General features: G+C 35.9%; 1 protein-coding gene across 1 annotated transcript in view; it reads left to right on the top strand.

Moving 5' to 3' along the window:
• Positions 1–744: 744 nt before the first annotated feature.
• The window catches only part of Cep120 (centrosomal protein 120), a 78,850-nt gene continuing 61,879 nt past the window's right edge, over positions 745–17,715 (top strand). The window contains exons 1-5 of the mRNA XM_026396200.2: positions 745–890; positions 1,145–1,221; positions 6,847–7,003; positions 9,422–9,536; positions 12,266–12,407. Coding sequence (XP_026251985.2) covers positions 1,173–1,221; positions 6,847–7,003; positions 9,422–9,536; positions 12,266–12,407 — 463 coding nt within the window. The 5' untranslated portion in view covers positions 745–890; positions 1,145–1,172. The remainder of the gene's footprint in view (positions 891–1,144; positions 1,222–6,846; positions 7,004–9,421; positions 9,537–12,265; positions 12,408–17,715) is intronic.

Here is a 17,715-nt window from a genome sequence, read left to right on the forward strand (position 1 = left end):
TTTCTTTCTAACATTTCTAGTCTAGTCCTTCGTTTTTGATCAATTTGAGTTTTGTGCAAGGTGAGAGACAGGGATCCAGTTTCATTTTTCTACAGATGGCTATCCAGTTTTCCCAGGACCATTTAAGAAGGCTGGAGCAGGCACTATTTCCACGCCTTAATTTTTGGTCTTGATTTTGCTAGTTGCTTTGTGGTCAGGGGGGTAGAACCTATACCTTTAATTTTCTTGCCCACGTGACAATGTTTTTGTTTTTAAGGAGATTTCTAAAGTACAGGAAATTCTCAGAGAGTTGACGTCAGCGCCAAAGGTTACAGTAGCTACCGTATTAACACTATTTTCAAAGGGCAGAAGCTTGAGGAGGCCCGAGAGGGTTATTTCAAGATTTTAAGAGTTCAGAGTTAAGTCATTTTTCTCTGATTTAGCTTTTTAGGCAGAGTTAACATCAGTGCCTGAAAAACAGCTAGTTTTAAAATTTTAATTCCCACGGAAATATTTCTGCCATTGTGGCTGCGGCATAAAGCGGAGCATACGCTTCCCTCACACTCCTTAAAGTGCCCTACGTAATATCAGGAAGCATTCACAGCAGTAGTGCGCCTGCGCAGCTCGTTCTTATCAAATTGCCCGCCTCTCTCCATCCAGCTAGCAGGGGGCGCTGTGAGTCAGTAAGCCAGTCTTTTCCCTAGGGTTCTGCAACGGAACGTTAAAGTTCCGGGAGGTGAAGCGGGACGAGGGGCGTTCTATCCTCGACTGCCTTGGTCTCTATCGCCCTTTGTCCTCCAGCTTCCCCAGGCACTGGGCCTGTGGGCCCGGTTGCTAGGCGGAAGAGGGGCGCGGTGGCGTCCGCTGCGGCTGCCCGGGCGTTTGAAAAGCGGCTAAGGAGGCGGCAAAAGGTCCCGGGGCGGCGGGTTCGCCTCTACCTGCAGACTGGGCCGGGCGGGACTGCAGAGCAGAATTTCCCTCAAGTCAGGGCAGGGTCAGGTCCTGGGCTGGCGACCTGGGGCAGGGGATCCCGGCGCGCTGCCGGCGGCGGCGCGTCCGGGCCGCGGAGCGGGGTCCTGGCGCCCGGGGCACGGGCGAGTAGTGGGGGCCCTTCCCGGGGTCGCCGACTACCCGCAACTCACCCGGACCCTCTTGCTCCTAGCAGACCCCGCCCCCGGCCGCCAACAGCGACCATGGTCTCCAAGTCCGACCAACTGCTCATCGTCGTGTCCATCCTAGAAGGTGAGCGGCCTCCCACTTGCTTTTGCAACTGCTCCTTCCTGAATTCTAAGAGTAGTGTGGGACCGAGGATTTGTTAACCTTAAGAACCTTTTCATCTTTGCTTTTGTGGTCCCCAAAGACTTGCTCAAAGTTGTACGTAGCAAAGTCTAGTAGGCAATTGATTTAAAAATCTCTCGAGAGTATGAGAGATATTAGAGATAAGTGATATTTAGCCAGACTAGTCGTAGCCCCAGAGAATGTAGAAAAAAACGATTTCCATCGGAAGCAGCTTGTCGATGGCTTTTATATATGAGGAGAAAGCGTGCCTGGAAAGCATGTTCTGTTCAGCAGTCTCCAGGTAATGCCATTTGTAAGAACTTTGCCATTGACGTGAATATAGGCTTCCTACCTTTTCATAATTATTGCAGAGACTGTGCCTTTACAAGTCTTGATTGAGAACCTGAGGGATTATCGTTGTTAAGACGGCATATTACATGTTCATTAAATTTTGTTTGTTGAATGAATGACAGTTGTTTATTGGAGACTCATTGAATGCTAGAAACCGGGCTGGCAATGCACGAATAAGATAGTTCTGGGTCTAAAAGCTCCAAGTGTATAGTGGAGACTATGTCACATAATTCTTTGAGATGTGGAAATGGGAAATGGGAATGTCCGCCTCTGGGGAAGCTAGGGGAAGGTTTACCTGAGGAGGTGGCATATTTTGATTTAAGACTTATCTGTAAGAGATGTTTAAGATTTTGACAGGTGAGAAAAGTAAGGGTGAGCATTCTGGGTCAAGGAAAGAGCAAAGAGCACTTACATTATGGAAAACCAAGGTATGTTTTGCCCTCTTTAAATTCATTTAATAAATGCTGCTTAAATTCAGTGTGGTTGGAAAGCAGATTGCAAGTGGAGGACCTAGGAGTTTATAGGTAAATTGGGACAGATTATGTATACCTTGATAACAAAAATATATATTTTTTTGGTGGGGGGAAGTCTGGGGTTGAATACAGGGAGGCTTTACCACTGAGTTACACCCCCACCCTTTTTATTTTGAATACAAGTTTTCACCAAATTGCTTAGGGCATTGCTTATATTGAGGCTGGCCTTGAACTTGCAATCATCCTGTTTTAGACTCCTTGAGAGCTGAACCAGAGGTGTGCCTGAATATTTTTATTCTTCACAAGAGGGTATTTTGTAGCAGCCCGATTCTCTTTTAGGGGTCAGAGACCAGGAAACAGTGTAAATTTAATTTTTGAGTTTGGAACAGTAGAGGGACCAAAAGCTATAAAGTGTTGGGACAATATTAACTGTTAGATTACTGTTTAAAAACATGGGACTGAAATTGCCTTGTCATTTGTTTAACAAAAACTTTTAGACTTAAAACTGTGCCCTGTGCTTTAGGAAACAAATGTAATATAATTCCTTCCCCTTGAGGATGACCTATCTACTTGGGGATATCAAGTTAATGTGCAGGATATAATATGTTTGAACATAATATTATATTAAGAACATGTGATGTGGGCCAAAGGAGGACTAGGGGATGATGATTAAAGGATACACAAGTTTTTTTTTTTTTTTTGAGGGACATAAATATTCTAAAATTGACTGTGATAGTATTTGCACATATCTATAAATATCCTAATATACATTGAATTGAATCGAAATGTGTGAACTATAGGATATGTGAATTTTATCTTAGTAAAACTGTTATTAAAATAAAGCATGTGATATGGACTGTAAATATAGGTTTGAAGGTAGAAGTAGTAGATGAAGGTAGTAGTAGTGCCTTGAGTAATAAGTAAGCTCTAGGTAGGTGAGGGTAGAAGAAAGTCATTCCAGGAGACTGGACAACCAGGCCAACATGAGCATGAACACAGTGGGAGGATTGTTGAAGAAGACAGCAAGAAGAACAGGGATAAGGAAGGTGAATATTTATGAATATCATGGTAAGAAATACTTGTATAGCTTGCAGGCATAGACTTTGAAGGATCTTGAAAACCAAGGAATTTAGAATTAATATTCCAAGAAATAGTTTGGCAGCATATAGTTCTAAGCAGGAAATTGCTTAAAGTTCAGTTTTGGAAGATAACTTGGAGTCAGGGATGTCAAGTTGTTACTACAAACACATATAAAACTGTTATGTGATGTTCCTTACAAAATAGTTCCTGTTTTGTGTTTATATTTCTATTCTTCCTAGCTCAAATCTTAAATTATCCTTGATTCCTTTCCCATTCCTAACTTCCAAATGACCACTAATTGTTAATTGATTTTATTTTCTAAATAATAATAGACGGTACATACAAGCTTTTGAATGAATGATTTCCACTGTGGGTACCTAGATTAAGGACTTGTTTCCTTCTTTTCCAGAAACATCTACAGTCTCTTGATTTTTGGCAATTATCTTTCTGATATGCAAATCTGTCTTAAAATTCTTCAGTGTCCTGAAGGATAGTATCTTTACTTCTTAGTATAGCAAACATGGCACTATGTGGTAGAACTTTTGCCTACCTTTTCAATTTTATATATTCTCTGTCCTTAATTGAATGCTTGTAGTTTCTTGGCTACAATTTTAGAAATGTCATTTTTCAAAACAAAATAATTGAATTTCTACCACAGATCCCACGGATGAAAGGCAATGTTTCTGAAACAAATACATTGAGGGATGAGGCAGGCATCTTTTTGTTCCACTGAATATTCTTTGTTCTCAAGCTTATTGGAGATTATTAGTATGATAGTCTGACGAAACATATAAGTTATTTAATGTATATGAAGTTCATTTCATTTGGGAAACATAATGATCTTTTAGAGTAACAGAAAATGAGGTCCAGAGAGATGCCTCTGAGTGCTAATCAGAAGAACCAGGCCACATGTGTTAAAGAGGCCTAATAAGGAGTCTCAACAGAGAGCCTTCAGCTGAACTGCACAGGTTTATAATCCAGGTCCTTCTAGGCAACTTAATCCCTCCTAACCAGGCAGCTCAAGCCAGGATGAGTAGCAATAAGGATTTATTTATAGTAGACTATAAAAAAGAGGACTACTTGACCCAGTGTAGATTCTTTTTTTAAAATTTTTTTTTAGATGTTGATAAACCTTTATTTTTTTCATTTATTTATATGTGGTACTGAGAATTGAACCCAATGCCTCACATGCTAGGCAAGTGCTCTATCACTGAGCCACAACCCCAGCCCTACTTTGAGATTCTTAAGGATTCTTCCTTGGATTCTTCAGCTTCCTGGTTTGAGTGTTTCAAGTTTGTTTAAACTCTCATTTGAGACCTTCATTTCCTTGAAGGCAGGTATTCTATTTTACTTTTTTTTCAGCCTGCTATTTGATATCTGGCTCTGAATATGCCTTCAGTAAAGGAAGAAATGAGGTAAGGCAGTGCAAATGAAATTGATGTGTAGATAAAATTTTAAAATATTTCCTGTTAATAATGTAGTCTTTGAGAATAGAATGAATACCAGTGCTTATTTTGCTTTAGCTAATTTCGTGATTATTCTTAAATGAGTTGACAGGAAAATTAAGACACAGGAAAATAAAAACAAATTTTAAATTTGTTTTTGCTTATTTCTCAACTCTTCAGATGACTTCTTTATAAAGTACTTATGTAGTAGTGTTATAGTTATATAACACTACTATATAAGTCTTAAATTCCAAATGTTGTTGAGATCATTACTACTCAAAGTGTGAACCAACGCAACATCGAGGTTATTCAGGATCCTGTTAGACATGCAGGTTCTCAGGCCCAACTAGACCAACTCAACCAGAGTCTGTGATGTGGTTCACTTAATGCTTTGAATATAACCCTTGCTGCTCTCCCAGTGCAACTTATTTTTAAAATGGACATGTTTCTTTCTCTTCTTCTTTCCCTGCTCCTTCCTAAACTCTCCCCATCTCTAATCTCAGGGGAAACAGGATTACCTTTCTTCCCCATCCTAGGCAGAGTTATCTGTCTTTGAGTACACACACACACAGACACACACACACACACACACACACACACACACGGAATGAAGTGATCCAGATTTTTTTTTTTTTTAAGAAGAGACATTTTTTATTTAGAGAAAAAAAATGTTAGGATTTCATCATCAGGTAATAAACAGAAATACCTGTTCCCACACAGGAGGACCAACCAAAGAACTCATTTTGATTCAGGTTCTACTTTAATCAGAATGCTCAAATAAAATGCTTAACCTGCAGAACTCCAATGAGGACTAATTCTTTAAAATGAAAAATGAGTGCAAACAATATTAAAAACAGGCATTTCCTCCCTAACACCCAAATCTATCACTGTTCTGCATCAACAGAATTGTGGTATCTGAAATGCTATTTAAAACCAAATTACCATTTGGGCTATTAGAAGAATCGCTCTGTGTGGCATGGGCCTGATTTGTTGACAAAAAGGCACAGGTGCTGTAACCTTTGCTTAATAAATCATGTAGCCGCCTGACTCACCAGTCCTGTGACTGCCTTTGCCTCCTGAAATTTACAAATGTATGAACAACCTCACACTTCAGTGTCCTGGGAATCCACTGATCTGAGAGGTCCCCTCAGTGCTAAATTATGCAGGTAGCAGCCTTTTGCTTTGCCCGTTGCTCCTAGCACCCATCATACCACCTTGGACAGAGGTACCCAAGGAATGTGAGGAGTTGGAGAGGTGAAGTTCATCTCCTTCTGTTGCCATTCCGTGTGCCATGTTTCCCCAAACCTGAAACCTAAGCTAGGGAGATCTGCAGAACTCTTCCGGGAACTCCTTTCTTTAATCACCTAATGTTTATTCATTGCTTACTGTGTCCCCAACACCTACAAAATGCAGGGAATCACAACTCCCCTCAAGTTGTGCAGAGCCTAGTGAAGGAAACAGATGTAAAGAAACCACAGTACTGACAACACTGTTAATTGTACAGTGTGATACCAACACTACAGGGATTTGCCCAAGAGGCTTTCCAAAGAACAGAAAGGGCAAAAGAGCTCAGAGAGCTTTTTCTGCCCCTAAGTTTGGTCTGCTGATATGGTTCTTGTCCATTATATCTTTTAAATCCCCTGCTTTTAATTCTTGCCATTCAGTCATGAAACTTTAGTCCAGGCTAAGAAAAGAAATAAGTGATCCAGATTTTGGGGATGGAACCAGAAGATCTCAGAAATGGCTATCTCCCAAATCAACAAGTGAATTACAACTTCAGACAGAAAACACATGGAATGTAGCCTTTGAGTCACCTCTTTAAAAAAGTCCTCTGTTCCTGCTGATGGACAGAATCACAGCCTTTGGGACAGGAGTCCCTGTGTTTCTCCTTTGCTAGTGAAGTAATAAACGTTCAGTTCCCTGTTTCTCAAAACTGTCCTCATTATTAAATTGGAATTGGGGACAAGGACAGAGTTTTGGCAACAAGTGTACATTTTAACATGATCCCCAGGTGATTTATATGTACATTAATGTTTGAGAAACACTAATTTGTAAGTTATAGCTTTCAATTTGATTCACGTTTCTTATGAGTTATGAAAGAGTTTATGTATTATTGAGATAGTTTTTGCAAATGTATAAGTCAGCCACCCTTAACATATGTCAATTTTAAAACACATGCTAAATGATCTTATTTGATTTTTGTACACTTCCAATTAATCTGTGTAGTCTTTTCTCTTCAGGTCGCCATTTCCCCAAACGTCCAAAGCATATGCTTGTAGTAGAAGCAAAGTTTGATGGAGAACAGCTGGCTACTGATCCTGTGGACCATACTGACCAGCCAGAGTTTGCCACTGAGTTAGCATGGGAAATTGATAGGAAAGTACTTCATCAACACAGGTAACTGTTATTTTCAATTTAAGTCAGCATCTTTGTCTGTCTCTTTCAGTTTCTTATGAAATATGTATCTTATTAGGTTATAATAATAATCATGTCTATTGTTTTGTAATGTACCAGGAAAGGTTCATCATACTTTGCAATAATAACTCATTTACATATTAGAAGAACTATATGAAGTTGACATTATTGTTTCTCCAGTGTTATAGATGAAGAAACTGAGGCCTGAGAGGTTAAATAATTTGCCCAGAGTTTGTCAGTTGGATAATGGTAGATCCCAGCCAAGCAATCTCCAGAGCCTAGGCTTTTAACCACTACATTAAACTTAGCTTTTTCCCTTCTAATGTGTGAGGAATTAGATATTCTGGAAGTACCTTAATAATGCCTTCCAAATATTAGTTGGAGTTCATTATAGCTTATTAGTTTATTATGTATTTACCTGATCCAATAAAAATTGTGAAAGAAATGATATAAGGGGTTCTTATTAATTAATTTTATATTTGATTGTAGACACTTTGTTAAGTGTATAAAATGAACTTAAGATTATAGCATCTTATTCTTTCATGAACTCTGACCAGAAACAGTCAAGAACAGCAATACTTCATTAAAGAACTGAAAATATATTTCCTTCTGGGAAGCACAATCACTTCAATACTTGTTCTTTCTCAGTATTAAATCTTGTCAAAATAGAAAGTTAACAGTAAAAGGAAAGCAAGGAGAAATTTATTTACTTTTGTAAATAAATTTACAAAAATTTATTTACTCATCTATTTACTAGATCAGTCCATGGATTTATTTAAAGGGATATTAAGGGGCTGGGGTTGTGCCTCAGTGGTAGAGTGCTTGCCTAGCATGTGTGAGATACTGGGTTCAATTCTCAGCACTGCATATAAATAAATGAATAAAATAAAGATCCATCAACATCTAAAAAAATATTTTAAAAAGAGATATTAAGTTCTTAGAGAATATCAAAATGTTGTATATCCTTTCACAGCATCTAGGATATCTGCTTAGTCAAGAGTTCTGTGAGATGTCAGGATCCACATTTGTAATTGTGCTAGCACCAAGTATTACCAGTTTGATTGTTGTAGGTTGAGAAAGTACCAGAGATGTTTGTTTATTTATTTATTGGGACTGAACCCAGGGGCCCTTTTTCAAGAGTAAGCACTTGAACCTCATCCCCCCAGCCCTTTTTATTTTTTATTTTAAGACTAAGTTGCTAAGGGCCTCATTAAATTGCTGAGGCTGACCTCAAACTTGCAATCTTCCTACCTCAGCCACTTGAGTCCCTGGGATTACAGGCATGCACCACCAACCCCTGCTGACTGGAGATAAATTGAATTTATAAGTGCAGTTATTAAATAGTATTTCTACCAGATAAAAGTGATGATAAAATCTATTCACTTTAATGTATGAGCAAGTCTAGGGGTTCCAGACTGAAAAAGAGCTCATGCTATAGCAATCAATATAATGGCTACAGACTATTGTCATATGTTGTGTTAACTTTTTAATTGATTTAAAATTTAGTAGTTTGATTTTATAGTGTTTACTATTTTTAGCAATAAAAAAGCTGTAAGCATGTATGTATATTATTTTGTATTTGACAATGGGGTATGAGAAAGAAAATTTAAAATTAGTTCTGAAGATTCATGATAATTTTTGACTTTTAGAAGGTATTATACATTACAGAAGCTTAAGAAACATTGACCTAGAATGATAATCTCTTGGATAAGTGACTAAAATTTTGATGTTGTATATATTAGTTGGTTTATATAAGTATAATTAATAGTTTATATTAATTATATAAGTATAATTAATAGTTCTTTTTGGTTGAAAACTTTTAAAAAAATAAAGAATAGAGCAGGGCATAGTGGTGCAGACCTGTAATCCCAGTGACTCAGGAGGCTGAATCAGGAGGATCAAAAGCCTGGGTAACTTAGTGAGGTCCCTCCTAAAAATAAAAGGACTGGGGATGTAACTCCATGATAGAGCATTCCTGGGTTCAATCCATAGTACCATCATCATTCACATACACACAAAAGCGTGTGTGTATGTGTATATGTGTATGTGTGTGTATACAAATGTACACAGAGAGACACAGATATACATGATAAATATGTATATGTTTAAATACATATACACCCAGAGATATACATAAAAAGTATATATATATATATATATATATATAGATAGATAGATAGATAGATAGATAGATAGGTATACCTGGCTTAATAAATTATAATTATCTGGATAATAATAATCTTTTCAAGGCTAATAGGAAGTCAGTTCAATATTAAGAAAAAAAACCCAATGTATTATCACATAAATCTTTTTTTGGTTTTTAAAATAATTTTTATTTATTTTTTAAAAGTAAATTGTACATTACAGGAAAAAAAAATCACATAAATTGTTATGTTACAGGCTACAGCGTACGCCTATCAAACTCCAGTGTTTTGCCCTGGATCCTTTATCTTCAGCCAAGGAAACTATAGGTTATATTGTTCTGGACTTAAGAACTGCTCAAGAAACAAAACAGGTATTGCCCTTTTGATGGTATATGTTAGATAGTTGATTACTTTGAAAAGATATGGATTAATGAAAAGAACATAGTGTACCAGACCATACAAGGCCATGAATTATGTCCTTGAGCTAGTAGTGTTACAGTTCTTGTGTTTTAGCTTATAAATTTGACTTAGAAAATTTCAACCTTTTAATCATCTCTTTGAACTAAATTTCTCAAACTTGTCTCTAAGCTCAAAACTATGTGCAAGTAGCTCTTACTTCAAGCTTAACATTTTCACCTCCTGAGCTTTCATTTCAAAGGTGGTCCTGTTCCAGGGCTCCTTGCTTCGGTGACTCATCACCACATTCCTTCAAGATGTACAACTTAGAAATATATATATGTCTTCCTTGACACTTTCCAGTTGTTTTTTTTTTCCCTCTTGATCTACTATTTTGCATTTTTACTACTGCCACCCCAATTTAAGCCACCATAATTTCTCATTTTGGCTTTCATAATAACTTCCTAATTGGTTTCCCTGCTTCTTGTTCCTTGCAAATTCTTACCAGGGGTAGTGGTATTGGTTATGTAACATTAAGTATATTTACTTAAGTTATTTTCAGTTTAAATTATCATCTTTATTAGTCTCTTTCAGGCTGCTATAAATAATTCTTATGTCCCTCATTATCTACAAGTAATAGAATTTTTTTTTTTTTTTTTAACGTGCAAGGAAATTTTCATAGTATTTTAAATGGTAACATCAGAACAATCCTATGACATTATTTTCCCCATATTATAAATGAGGAAACTGAGTACCGAGAGGTAAAGTAACTTGTCCTAAGTCAGAGTAAGTTAACTTTATTGAAATAAACAACCAGTACCTCTTCTCCCTAAGACAATACTTTTTAGAAAGTTAGTGCTTTTTATTATTGAACATGTTTCTTAGGTCTTTTTATGTGTTCTCCAATCTTTTTGTATGTGATTGACTTCAGAAAATTTCAGGTTTTTATTTTTTGGATGTTTTTGTTTAGTCACAGTTTAAGAAAAATAAACATTTAAAAAATTTTCTCATTCATTCTTAAGATCACATTCTGTGAAGACAAATTTTTGTTTTTAACATTTTTGCCGCTGATAGCCATGATATTTGCAAATGAAGCAGTGGGCCCAGCTCAAATTTGGAATCATTCATAAAGAACTGAAATTTTAAAATGCTTTTTAAGTGAAAATAAACTCTCTTAGGAAGAAGGTGGCTAAGGAAAGAGATCATGCCTCTTAAGTGCTCTTGATTTTCCTCATCCCTTTATGTTGTTTTTAGAACAGTTTGTCCACATATTTATCATCAAAGTTAAGGGGAAATGGCTGAAAATTGTTTTCGTTTTATAGAAACCAAATTCTTGCTTAATCTCTTCTGTTAGCAGAAATATTTGAATTTGGCTAGTGAAATATTTGAAGATCAAAATGAATTGATGCTCTACAAGTAAAACTAAACATAGAAAAATTCAGATTTGTTGTTCTGAGTTGTATATTAGAAAAATGTAAATTCTAGAAGTGATTAAATAGTTGTAAGGTTTATATTTAGAATTAGAAAATATCTGTAAATATAGCAACAAACTATGTTATGCATTTTTATCTTTAAGAAACTAGGTTGTAGGTTTTTAAAACAATTTATGGCCTAGTTAATCCTGTTTTTCTTATCAAACATAATTTGGATATAAAATAGCCAATTTTGGATTGATCAGTATAAGCACCAGTTTACTATGCCTTTTTATAACAATGTTCAGAGTAAGAATGTTGTTTCCTAGTGCTGAAATGGTACCCCTGCTGACTACTGCAATAATTGGTAAGCATTGTTCTGAGCTATGACATTTTTCAGGCTGGTTTTGGTACTAGAATTTCTGATCTTGCTTTACGGGAGATTTTTAGGTAATTTAAGATTCTTTTATTCTGTGAGAAGCCTTTTTTGTTTGTTTTAATATCAGTCAAGCACATGGTTAATAATGAGAACACCAGGATTAGGCCTTTACTTTAGTATTTTGTAAATGTCTTTTTTATTAACAGTAAGGATTTTTTTCCTTGTTTGATATAAGCAGATCAAAGTAGCAATGTGGCAGGAAGAAAAGATACAATAAAAAGTATGAAACAGGAGGAGTTATGGAACAGAAAATTAAGTCTTTTGTTATATAAAGGACTAAGTGAGATTGAGATACAAGGCTAAAGATAGAAATAAATAATATTATGTTTCTTCCTTTAATACTTTATCTGTTGAAGCATAAGAATTCAAGCAAAGAAGATAATCAAAACTTTTAAGTAGTTCTTTTCAAAGGGAAATTCAGTTGCTAACTTCCTAAGTAGGAATAATTTCCTTTTGAAGACAATGTGAAACAAATTTTTTTCTAAAGAGGAGAAAAGTGCTAAAAAAAACCCTAGGAAATTTACCTTTTCTTTTATTATTAATAATATTATTATTATTTTCTTTTTTCAAATTTATTTACTTATTTATTTATTCTAATTAGTTATACATGACAGCAGAATGCTCTTTGGTTCATTGAACACAAATGGATTTTTTTGTTTTGAGTAGGATGTTGCTGTGTTACCCAGGTTGGCCTTAAATGCCCCATCCTCCTGTCTCCTCTTCCCAAATAGTTAGGATTACAGGCTTGTGCTACTGTACCCAGCTCTTACTTAACCCTTAAGGAACATTTCTAATAAGTGTTTTCCTCTGTTAGCTATTAAAGATGTTTTCTGCTTTGTTGGTTATTCATTAGGCACCAAAATGGTACCAGTTACTGAGTAATAAATACACCAAGTTCAAGTCTGAGATACAGATAAGCATTGCTTTGGAGACTGATACAAAGGCACCAGTGGATAGTTTTAAAGCAAAGGGAGCCCCACCTCGAGATGGAAAAGGTTTGTGCATAATCTTACAAGGCATTCTATGAGAAGTTAAACTATGGACTAGAACTTTTGGTGGGAGCGGTCACAGGGGGATGGGGGCAAGTGGGGCCATCATAGGGTGGTATAAGCTGATTTTATTCTAGTGCATCAAATATTGTTATATGCTGAGGTCTAGCCCCGGGTGTGGGGGGGGAGTGGGTTTCAGGGGTCCTGAAGGAGGAGTGACGTTGGCGAAAGAAGAGTCTGGACGACAGGTTGCAAGTTAAGAGCAGTCTTCATGGGGCTGGGGATGTGGCTCAAGCGGTAGTGCACTTGCCTGGCATGCCTGTGGCCCGAGTTTGATCCTCAGCACCACATACAAAGATGTTGTGTCCGCCAAAAACTGAAAAATAAATATTAAAAAAATTCTCTCTCTCTCTCTCTCTCTCTCTTAAGAAAAAAAAAGAGCAGTCTTTAGAAGAAATCTCTGCTGCCCCTGGAGGAACCTTTATTTTTATACTTTTTTACAGGTGTTTTTTTTTCAGGTAGTTAATGGATAGCTTCAAAGCCTGAAACTTTTTTGATTTACATAATTTTCAAGAGTTACAATCTTTTCTGACATACATTGATTATCTAAGATATTAAAGTATGTTGTTTAAAATATTTTTCTGTAACCTTAGCCAATCGTGATTATGCTTTTAGGTTTTTTACCTCAATCACTAGTTGCTAGGCAACACAACTAGACTACATGACTCCTGACTTATTATTCACTTCTAACTTTAAAGCATACCTTTAATTATTTCATTAACCTTTAACTTTAAAGCATACTTATGATTATTGGTAAGCTTTTTTATTTCTAAACTAAAATCACAGGAAAACACACTTAAAGTAGTGAAAGTATTATTTAAAAGCCTACTACTCTGAAGTGCCTCTAAAATATATCTATGTTAATTTTACATTATTCTATTTTTAATTTCCAAGGTAATTTCCTTTTTTCATATGACCTATTCAACTACTTTCTTAAAGAACTTCCTTGATCCTTGGTCAAAGCACACCAATTCTTATGTCTTTGTAATCTTTAACTAAAGGGCAGGCTTTACACCTCAACCCATTTGTCATTTATATTAACTATGTGTTTTCCATTTTCATCTTAAAGTTTCTGTGTAAAGCAAAGGAGGGTCTATTGGTTGCGGGAATGTATTTTTATTAGCCTCTTGTCTTCTAGGGGGGTACCATAAGCTACATACGGTGGTCCTTGTACTGTTGGCACAGCAATTGTTTTTCTGTAGCTAGGCTGTTGTACAGGTTGTGGCTTTAGGATGGGGTTGGGAGGGGGGCTAGTGTAAATTGTTAACCATGGGATAAATATTTCTTGTTGTTTAAGCTTGAGGAATAACACTATTGTTTGTATCCTGAGAGAGATTGAAATGCACCTCATGGCATGTCTCAATTGTATCCTTATCTCATTCTGGGAATTTTCCTGCAATCTCAGGCAATACGTACTTTTATTATTGATTGACGTATGCCCTGTTATCCATATCATGAGTATCATAAACAAAATACTTAACATTCCTAATGGTTCCAGTTTCCAGATGGTATGGCCTTGCCGCAGCGTCCCCCACACTGTGACCCTGTCAGACAGCGGGTGCAGGAACGCCTTCACCATTTACACATGTGGCATTTGTTACCCTTAGCTCTTGTTTACAATTCTTAGAAACACAAAAAAACTTTTCTTTTCCTTATTTGATATATAGTAAAACAAAGAAGAATGTTATATTTTTAGAAATGCACAATTTAGGAAAATTTTCTTTCTAGGATGAATGCAGGAAAGCCTCCAAAATGCCCATGCTATTCTGTTCACTAATTCAACTGTAGTTTAACAAAACCTTCATATATTTTTCTTTTTAATTTATAATTTTTTTAAAAGATAAGTTTTAGTTTTATAGCAAAATTAGAGAATAGAGTTCCATGTATTTCCTGCCCCTTACAGGTCAACATCTGTCAACTTAGTACCAGAGTGTTGTTTTTACAATTGATGTGCCTACATTGACACATCATTATCACCAAAAATACATAGTTTACATTTGAATTCACTCTTGGTGTTGTACAGTCTATAGGTTTTGATAAATGTGTTAATGTCGTGTATCCACCATAGTATCATGCAGAATAGTTTTACTACGCTGTGCTCTGTGCTCTGTTCACCCCTTCCTCCCACCACGGCCCTGGCAGTGGTTTGGTTGTATCCCCCAAAATTCATATGTTGGTATCTTTGGGATCTTATTATGTCATGAGGGTCTTGCCATTATGAGTGGTATAATTCTGTTCATGGATAACGTGTTCATGGGTTTCAGGGGAGTAGGTATTATTAAAGCCAGTTTGGCTGCCATGAGCTCCCTTACCCTGTGATGCCCTGTACCACCCTGGGACTCTGTAGAGTCCTTATTAGTAAGAAGGTCTTTATTCAATAAGGCCACTCACCCTCTGATTTTTCTAGCTACCAGAACAATAAAAAATAAATTTCTTTATAAATTATTTAGTCTCCAAAGTGTTTAATTAAAGCAAGAGAAAATAGACTAAGTTAGTTACTGATCTTTTGTTACTATCTCCAAAATTTTGCCTCTTTCAGAATATCATATAGTTGGAATCACACAGTATGTAGTCTTTTTCAGAGTGGCTCCTTTCATTTAGTAACTTCAATAACTTAAGCTCATATAAGGTTCCTCCATGTCTTTGTAGAGCTTGATAACTCATTTTTTAAAAAAATTTTTAGGGCTGAATAACATTCCATTGTCTATATAAACCACAGTTTGTATATCCTTTTGACTACTAAAGGAAATTCTGGTTGCTTCTAACTTTTGAAGTTTTGAATAAAGCTGCTATAAATATTTGTTTGCAGTTTTTTTTGTGAATATGTTTTCAGTTCATTTGGGTATTTACCAGAGAGTTTGATTGCTGAATTATGTGGTAAGATTAGGTTTAAGAAATCCCTAAACTGTCTTCCAAAGTAGCTGTATCATCTTGCATTTCCAGCAGCAATGAATGATAGTTCCTGTTGCTCCATAATCTAGCCAACATTCACTGTTGTTAGTGTATTCAATTTTGGCCATTATAATAGGTGTACAGTGCTATCTCATTGTTGTTTTAATTTGCATTTCTTAATGATATATAATGGTGAGCATATTTATATATGCTTACCTGCCATCTGTATATCTTCTTTCATTAGGTGTGTTTTCAGGTCTTTGGTCCAATTAAAAAAATTTTTTTTTTTTTTAGATGGACACAATACCTTTATTTCATTATTTATTTTTATGTGGTGCTGAGGATTGAACCCAGTGCCTCATACGTGCAAGGCAGGCGCTCTGTCACTGAACCACAATCCCAGCCCCTTTGGTCCAATTTTTAATCCACTTGTTTATGTTGTTATTGAGTTTTATAGGTTCTTTGTATATTTTGGCTGTCTTATCAAATGTGTCTTTGGCATATATATTTTCTCAGTCTGTGGCTTGTCTTTTTAATTTCCTGACATTGTCTTTCACAGAGCCTAACTTTTTAATTTTAATGAAGTGTAGCTAATCAGTTATATCACTCATAGATTGTGCCATTATTGGTATATCTGAAAAATTATTGCCCAAATTATTATCCAAGGCCATGTAGGTTTCTCTTATGTTATCTTCCAGGAGTTGTATGGTTTTTGCATTTTACGTTTAGGTCTTTGATTTTAAGTTAATTTTTGTGAAGGGTGTAGATCTGTCTATGTTTCATTTTTTTGTATCTGGATATCCAATTGTTCAGCCATTGTATTGTCTTTGTTCCTTTGTCAAAAATCAGTTGATTGTGTTTATGTGCATGTTATTTTCTAGACTCTCTATTCTGCTCCATCATTAGATTTGTTAATTCCACAGTATGTTTTTAAAAATATTTTTTAGTTGTCAATGGACCTTCATTTTATTTATTTATATGCAGTGGTGAGAATTGAACCCAGTGCCTCACACATGGTAGGCAAGCACTTTAGCACTGAATCACCACCCTAGCCCCAATTCCACAGTCTTGATTACTATAACTTTATAGTAAGTAAGACTTGAAGTCAGGTAGTTCTGTGTTGCATTGGTTGTTCTATGTCTTTTACCTCTCAATATACAACTTTAGAATTAGTTTGTCAGTATTAAAATAATTTGCTTCTCTTTTTATTATGTTTACAGTGGATCTATAAATCAAGTTGGGAAGAACGGACTAATAGGAAATATTGAATCTTTCTCTCCACGAATCTCTCCATTTATTTAGTCCCTTGATTTTTTTAATCAGAATTTTGTCTTTTTCTTCATACAAATCTTATATACATCTTGTTAGATTTATAGCTAAGTACTTCATTTTTTGGCAGATATTAATGTAAATTGTAACATTTTTATTTTGTTTATTGTGCTGTATAGGGAAGCCGTTGACTTTCATGTTAACTTCCTATCCTGACATTTCCTATAAACTCTTTTTTTTTTTTTAAAAGAAAGAGTGAGAGAGAGAGTGAGAAAGAGAGAGAGAGAGAGAGAACTTTAATATTTATTTTTCAGTATTTGGCGGACACAGCATCTTTGTCGGTATGTGGTGCTGAGGATCGAACCCGGGCCGCACGCATGCCAGGCGAGCTCGCTACTGCTTGAGCCACATCCCCAGCCCCTCCTATAAACTCTTATTAGCTACAGAATGATTTCTCTTTTTTTGGTCAGATCTTTTTAAAAATTTTCTAGTTTTTTGTTTTTCTTTTTTATTTTTGAGATAGGTTCTCAACAAGTTGCTTAGGGACTGAGGATGATCTTGAACTTGTGATCTGCCTACCTCAGCCTCCCGAACTGCTAGGCTTAAATGTGTGCACCACCCTGCCCAGCTTCATCAAGTCTTTCCATGTGCTAATTTCCTACCTAATGTCATTTAAAGAAAAGGCTATTTTATTTCTTTTTAATCTGTGTACTTTTATTTCCTTTTCTGGTTCTATTATACGAGCAAGGACTTCCAAGTAAGATATTGAAAAGGAGTAATGGGAGGATATTTGTGTCATACCTGATCTTAGTGAAACCTAGTATGATATTAGCTGTATGTTTTTTATTGATATTCTATATTAAATTGAGGAATTTTCCCTGTGATTCTAGTTTAGAGGGTTTTATTTGTTTTCACTATCATGAATTGGTGTTAGGTCTTGTCATATGTGCTTTCTGCATATATTGATATGATTGTGTGATTTTTCTTCTTCAGTTTATTGAGTCATGAATTACAATAGTTGATTTAAAAATATTTTTTTAGTTGTATATGGACACAATACCTTTATTTGTTTATTTTTATGTGGTGCTGAAGA

The sequence above is a fragment of the Urocitellus parryii genome, chromosome 1, assembly GCF_045843805.1.
Source record: "Urocitellus parryii isolate mUroPar1 chromosome 1, mUroPar1.hap1, whole genome shotgun sequence".
NCBI classification, from domain to species: Eukaryota; Metazoa; Chordata; class Mammalia; order Rodentia; family Sciuridae; genus Urocitellus; species Urocitellus parryii.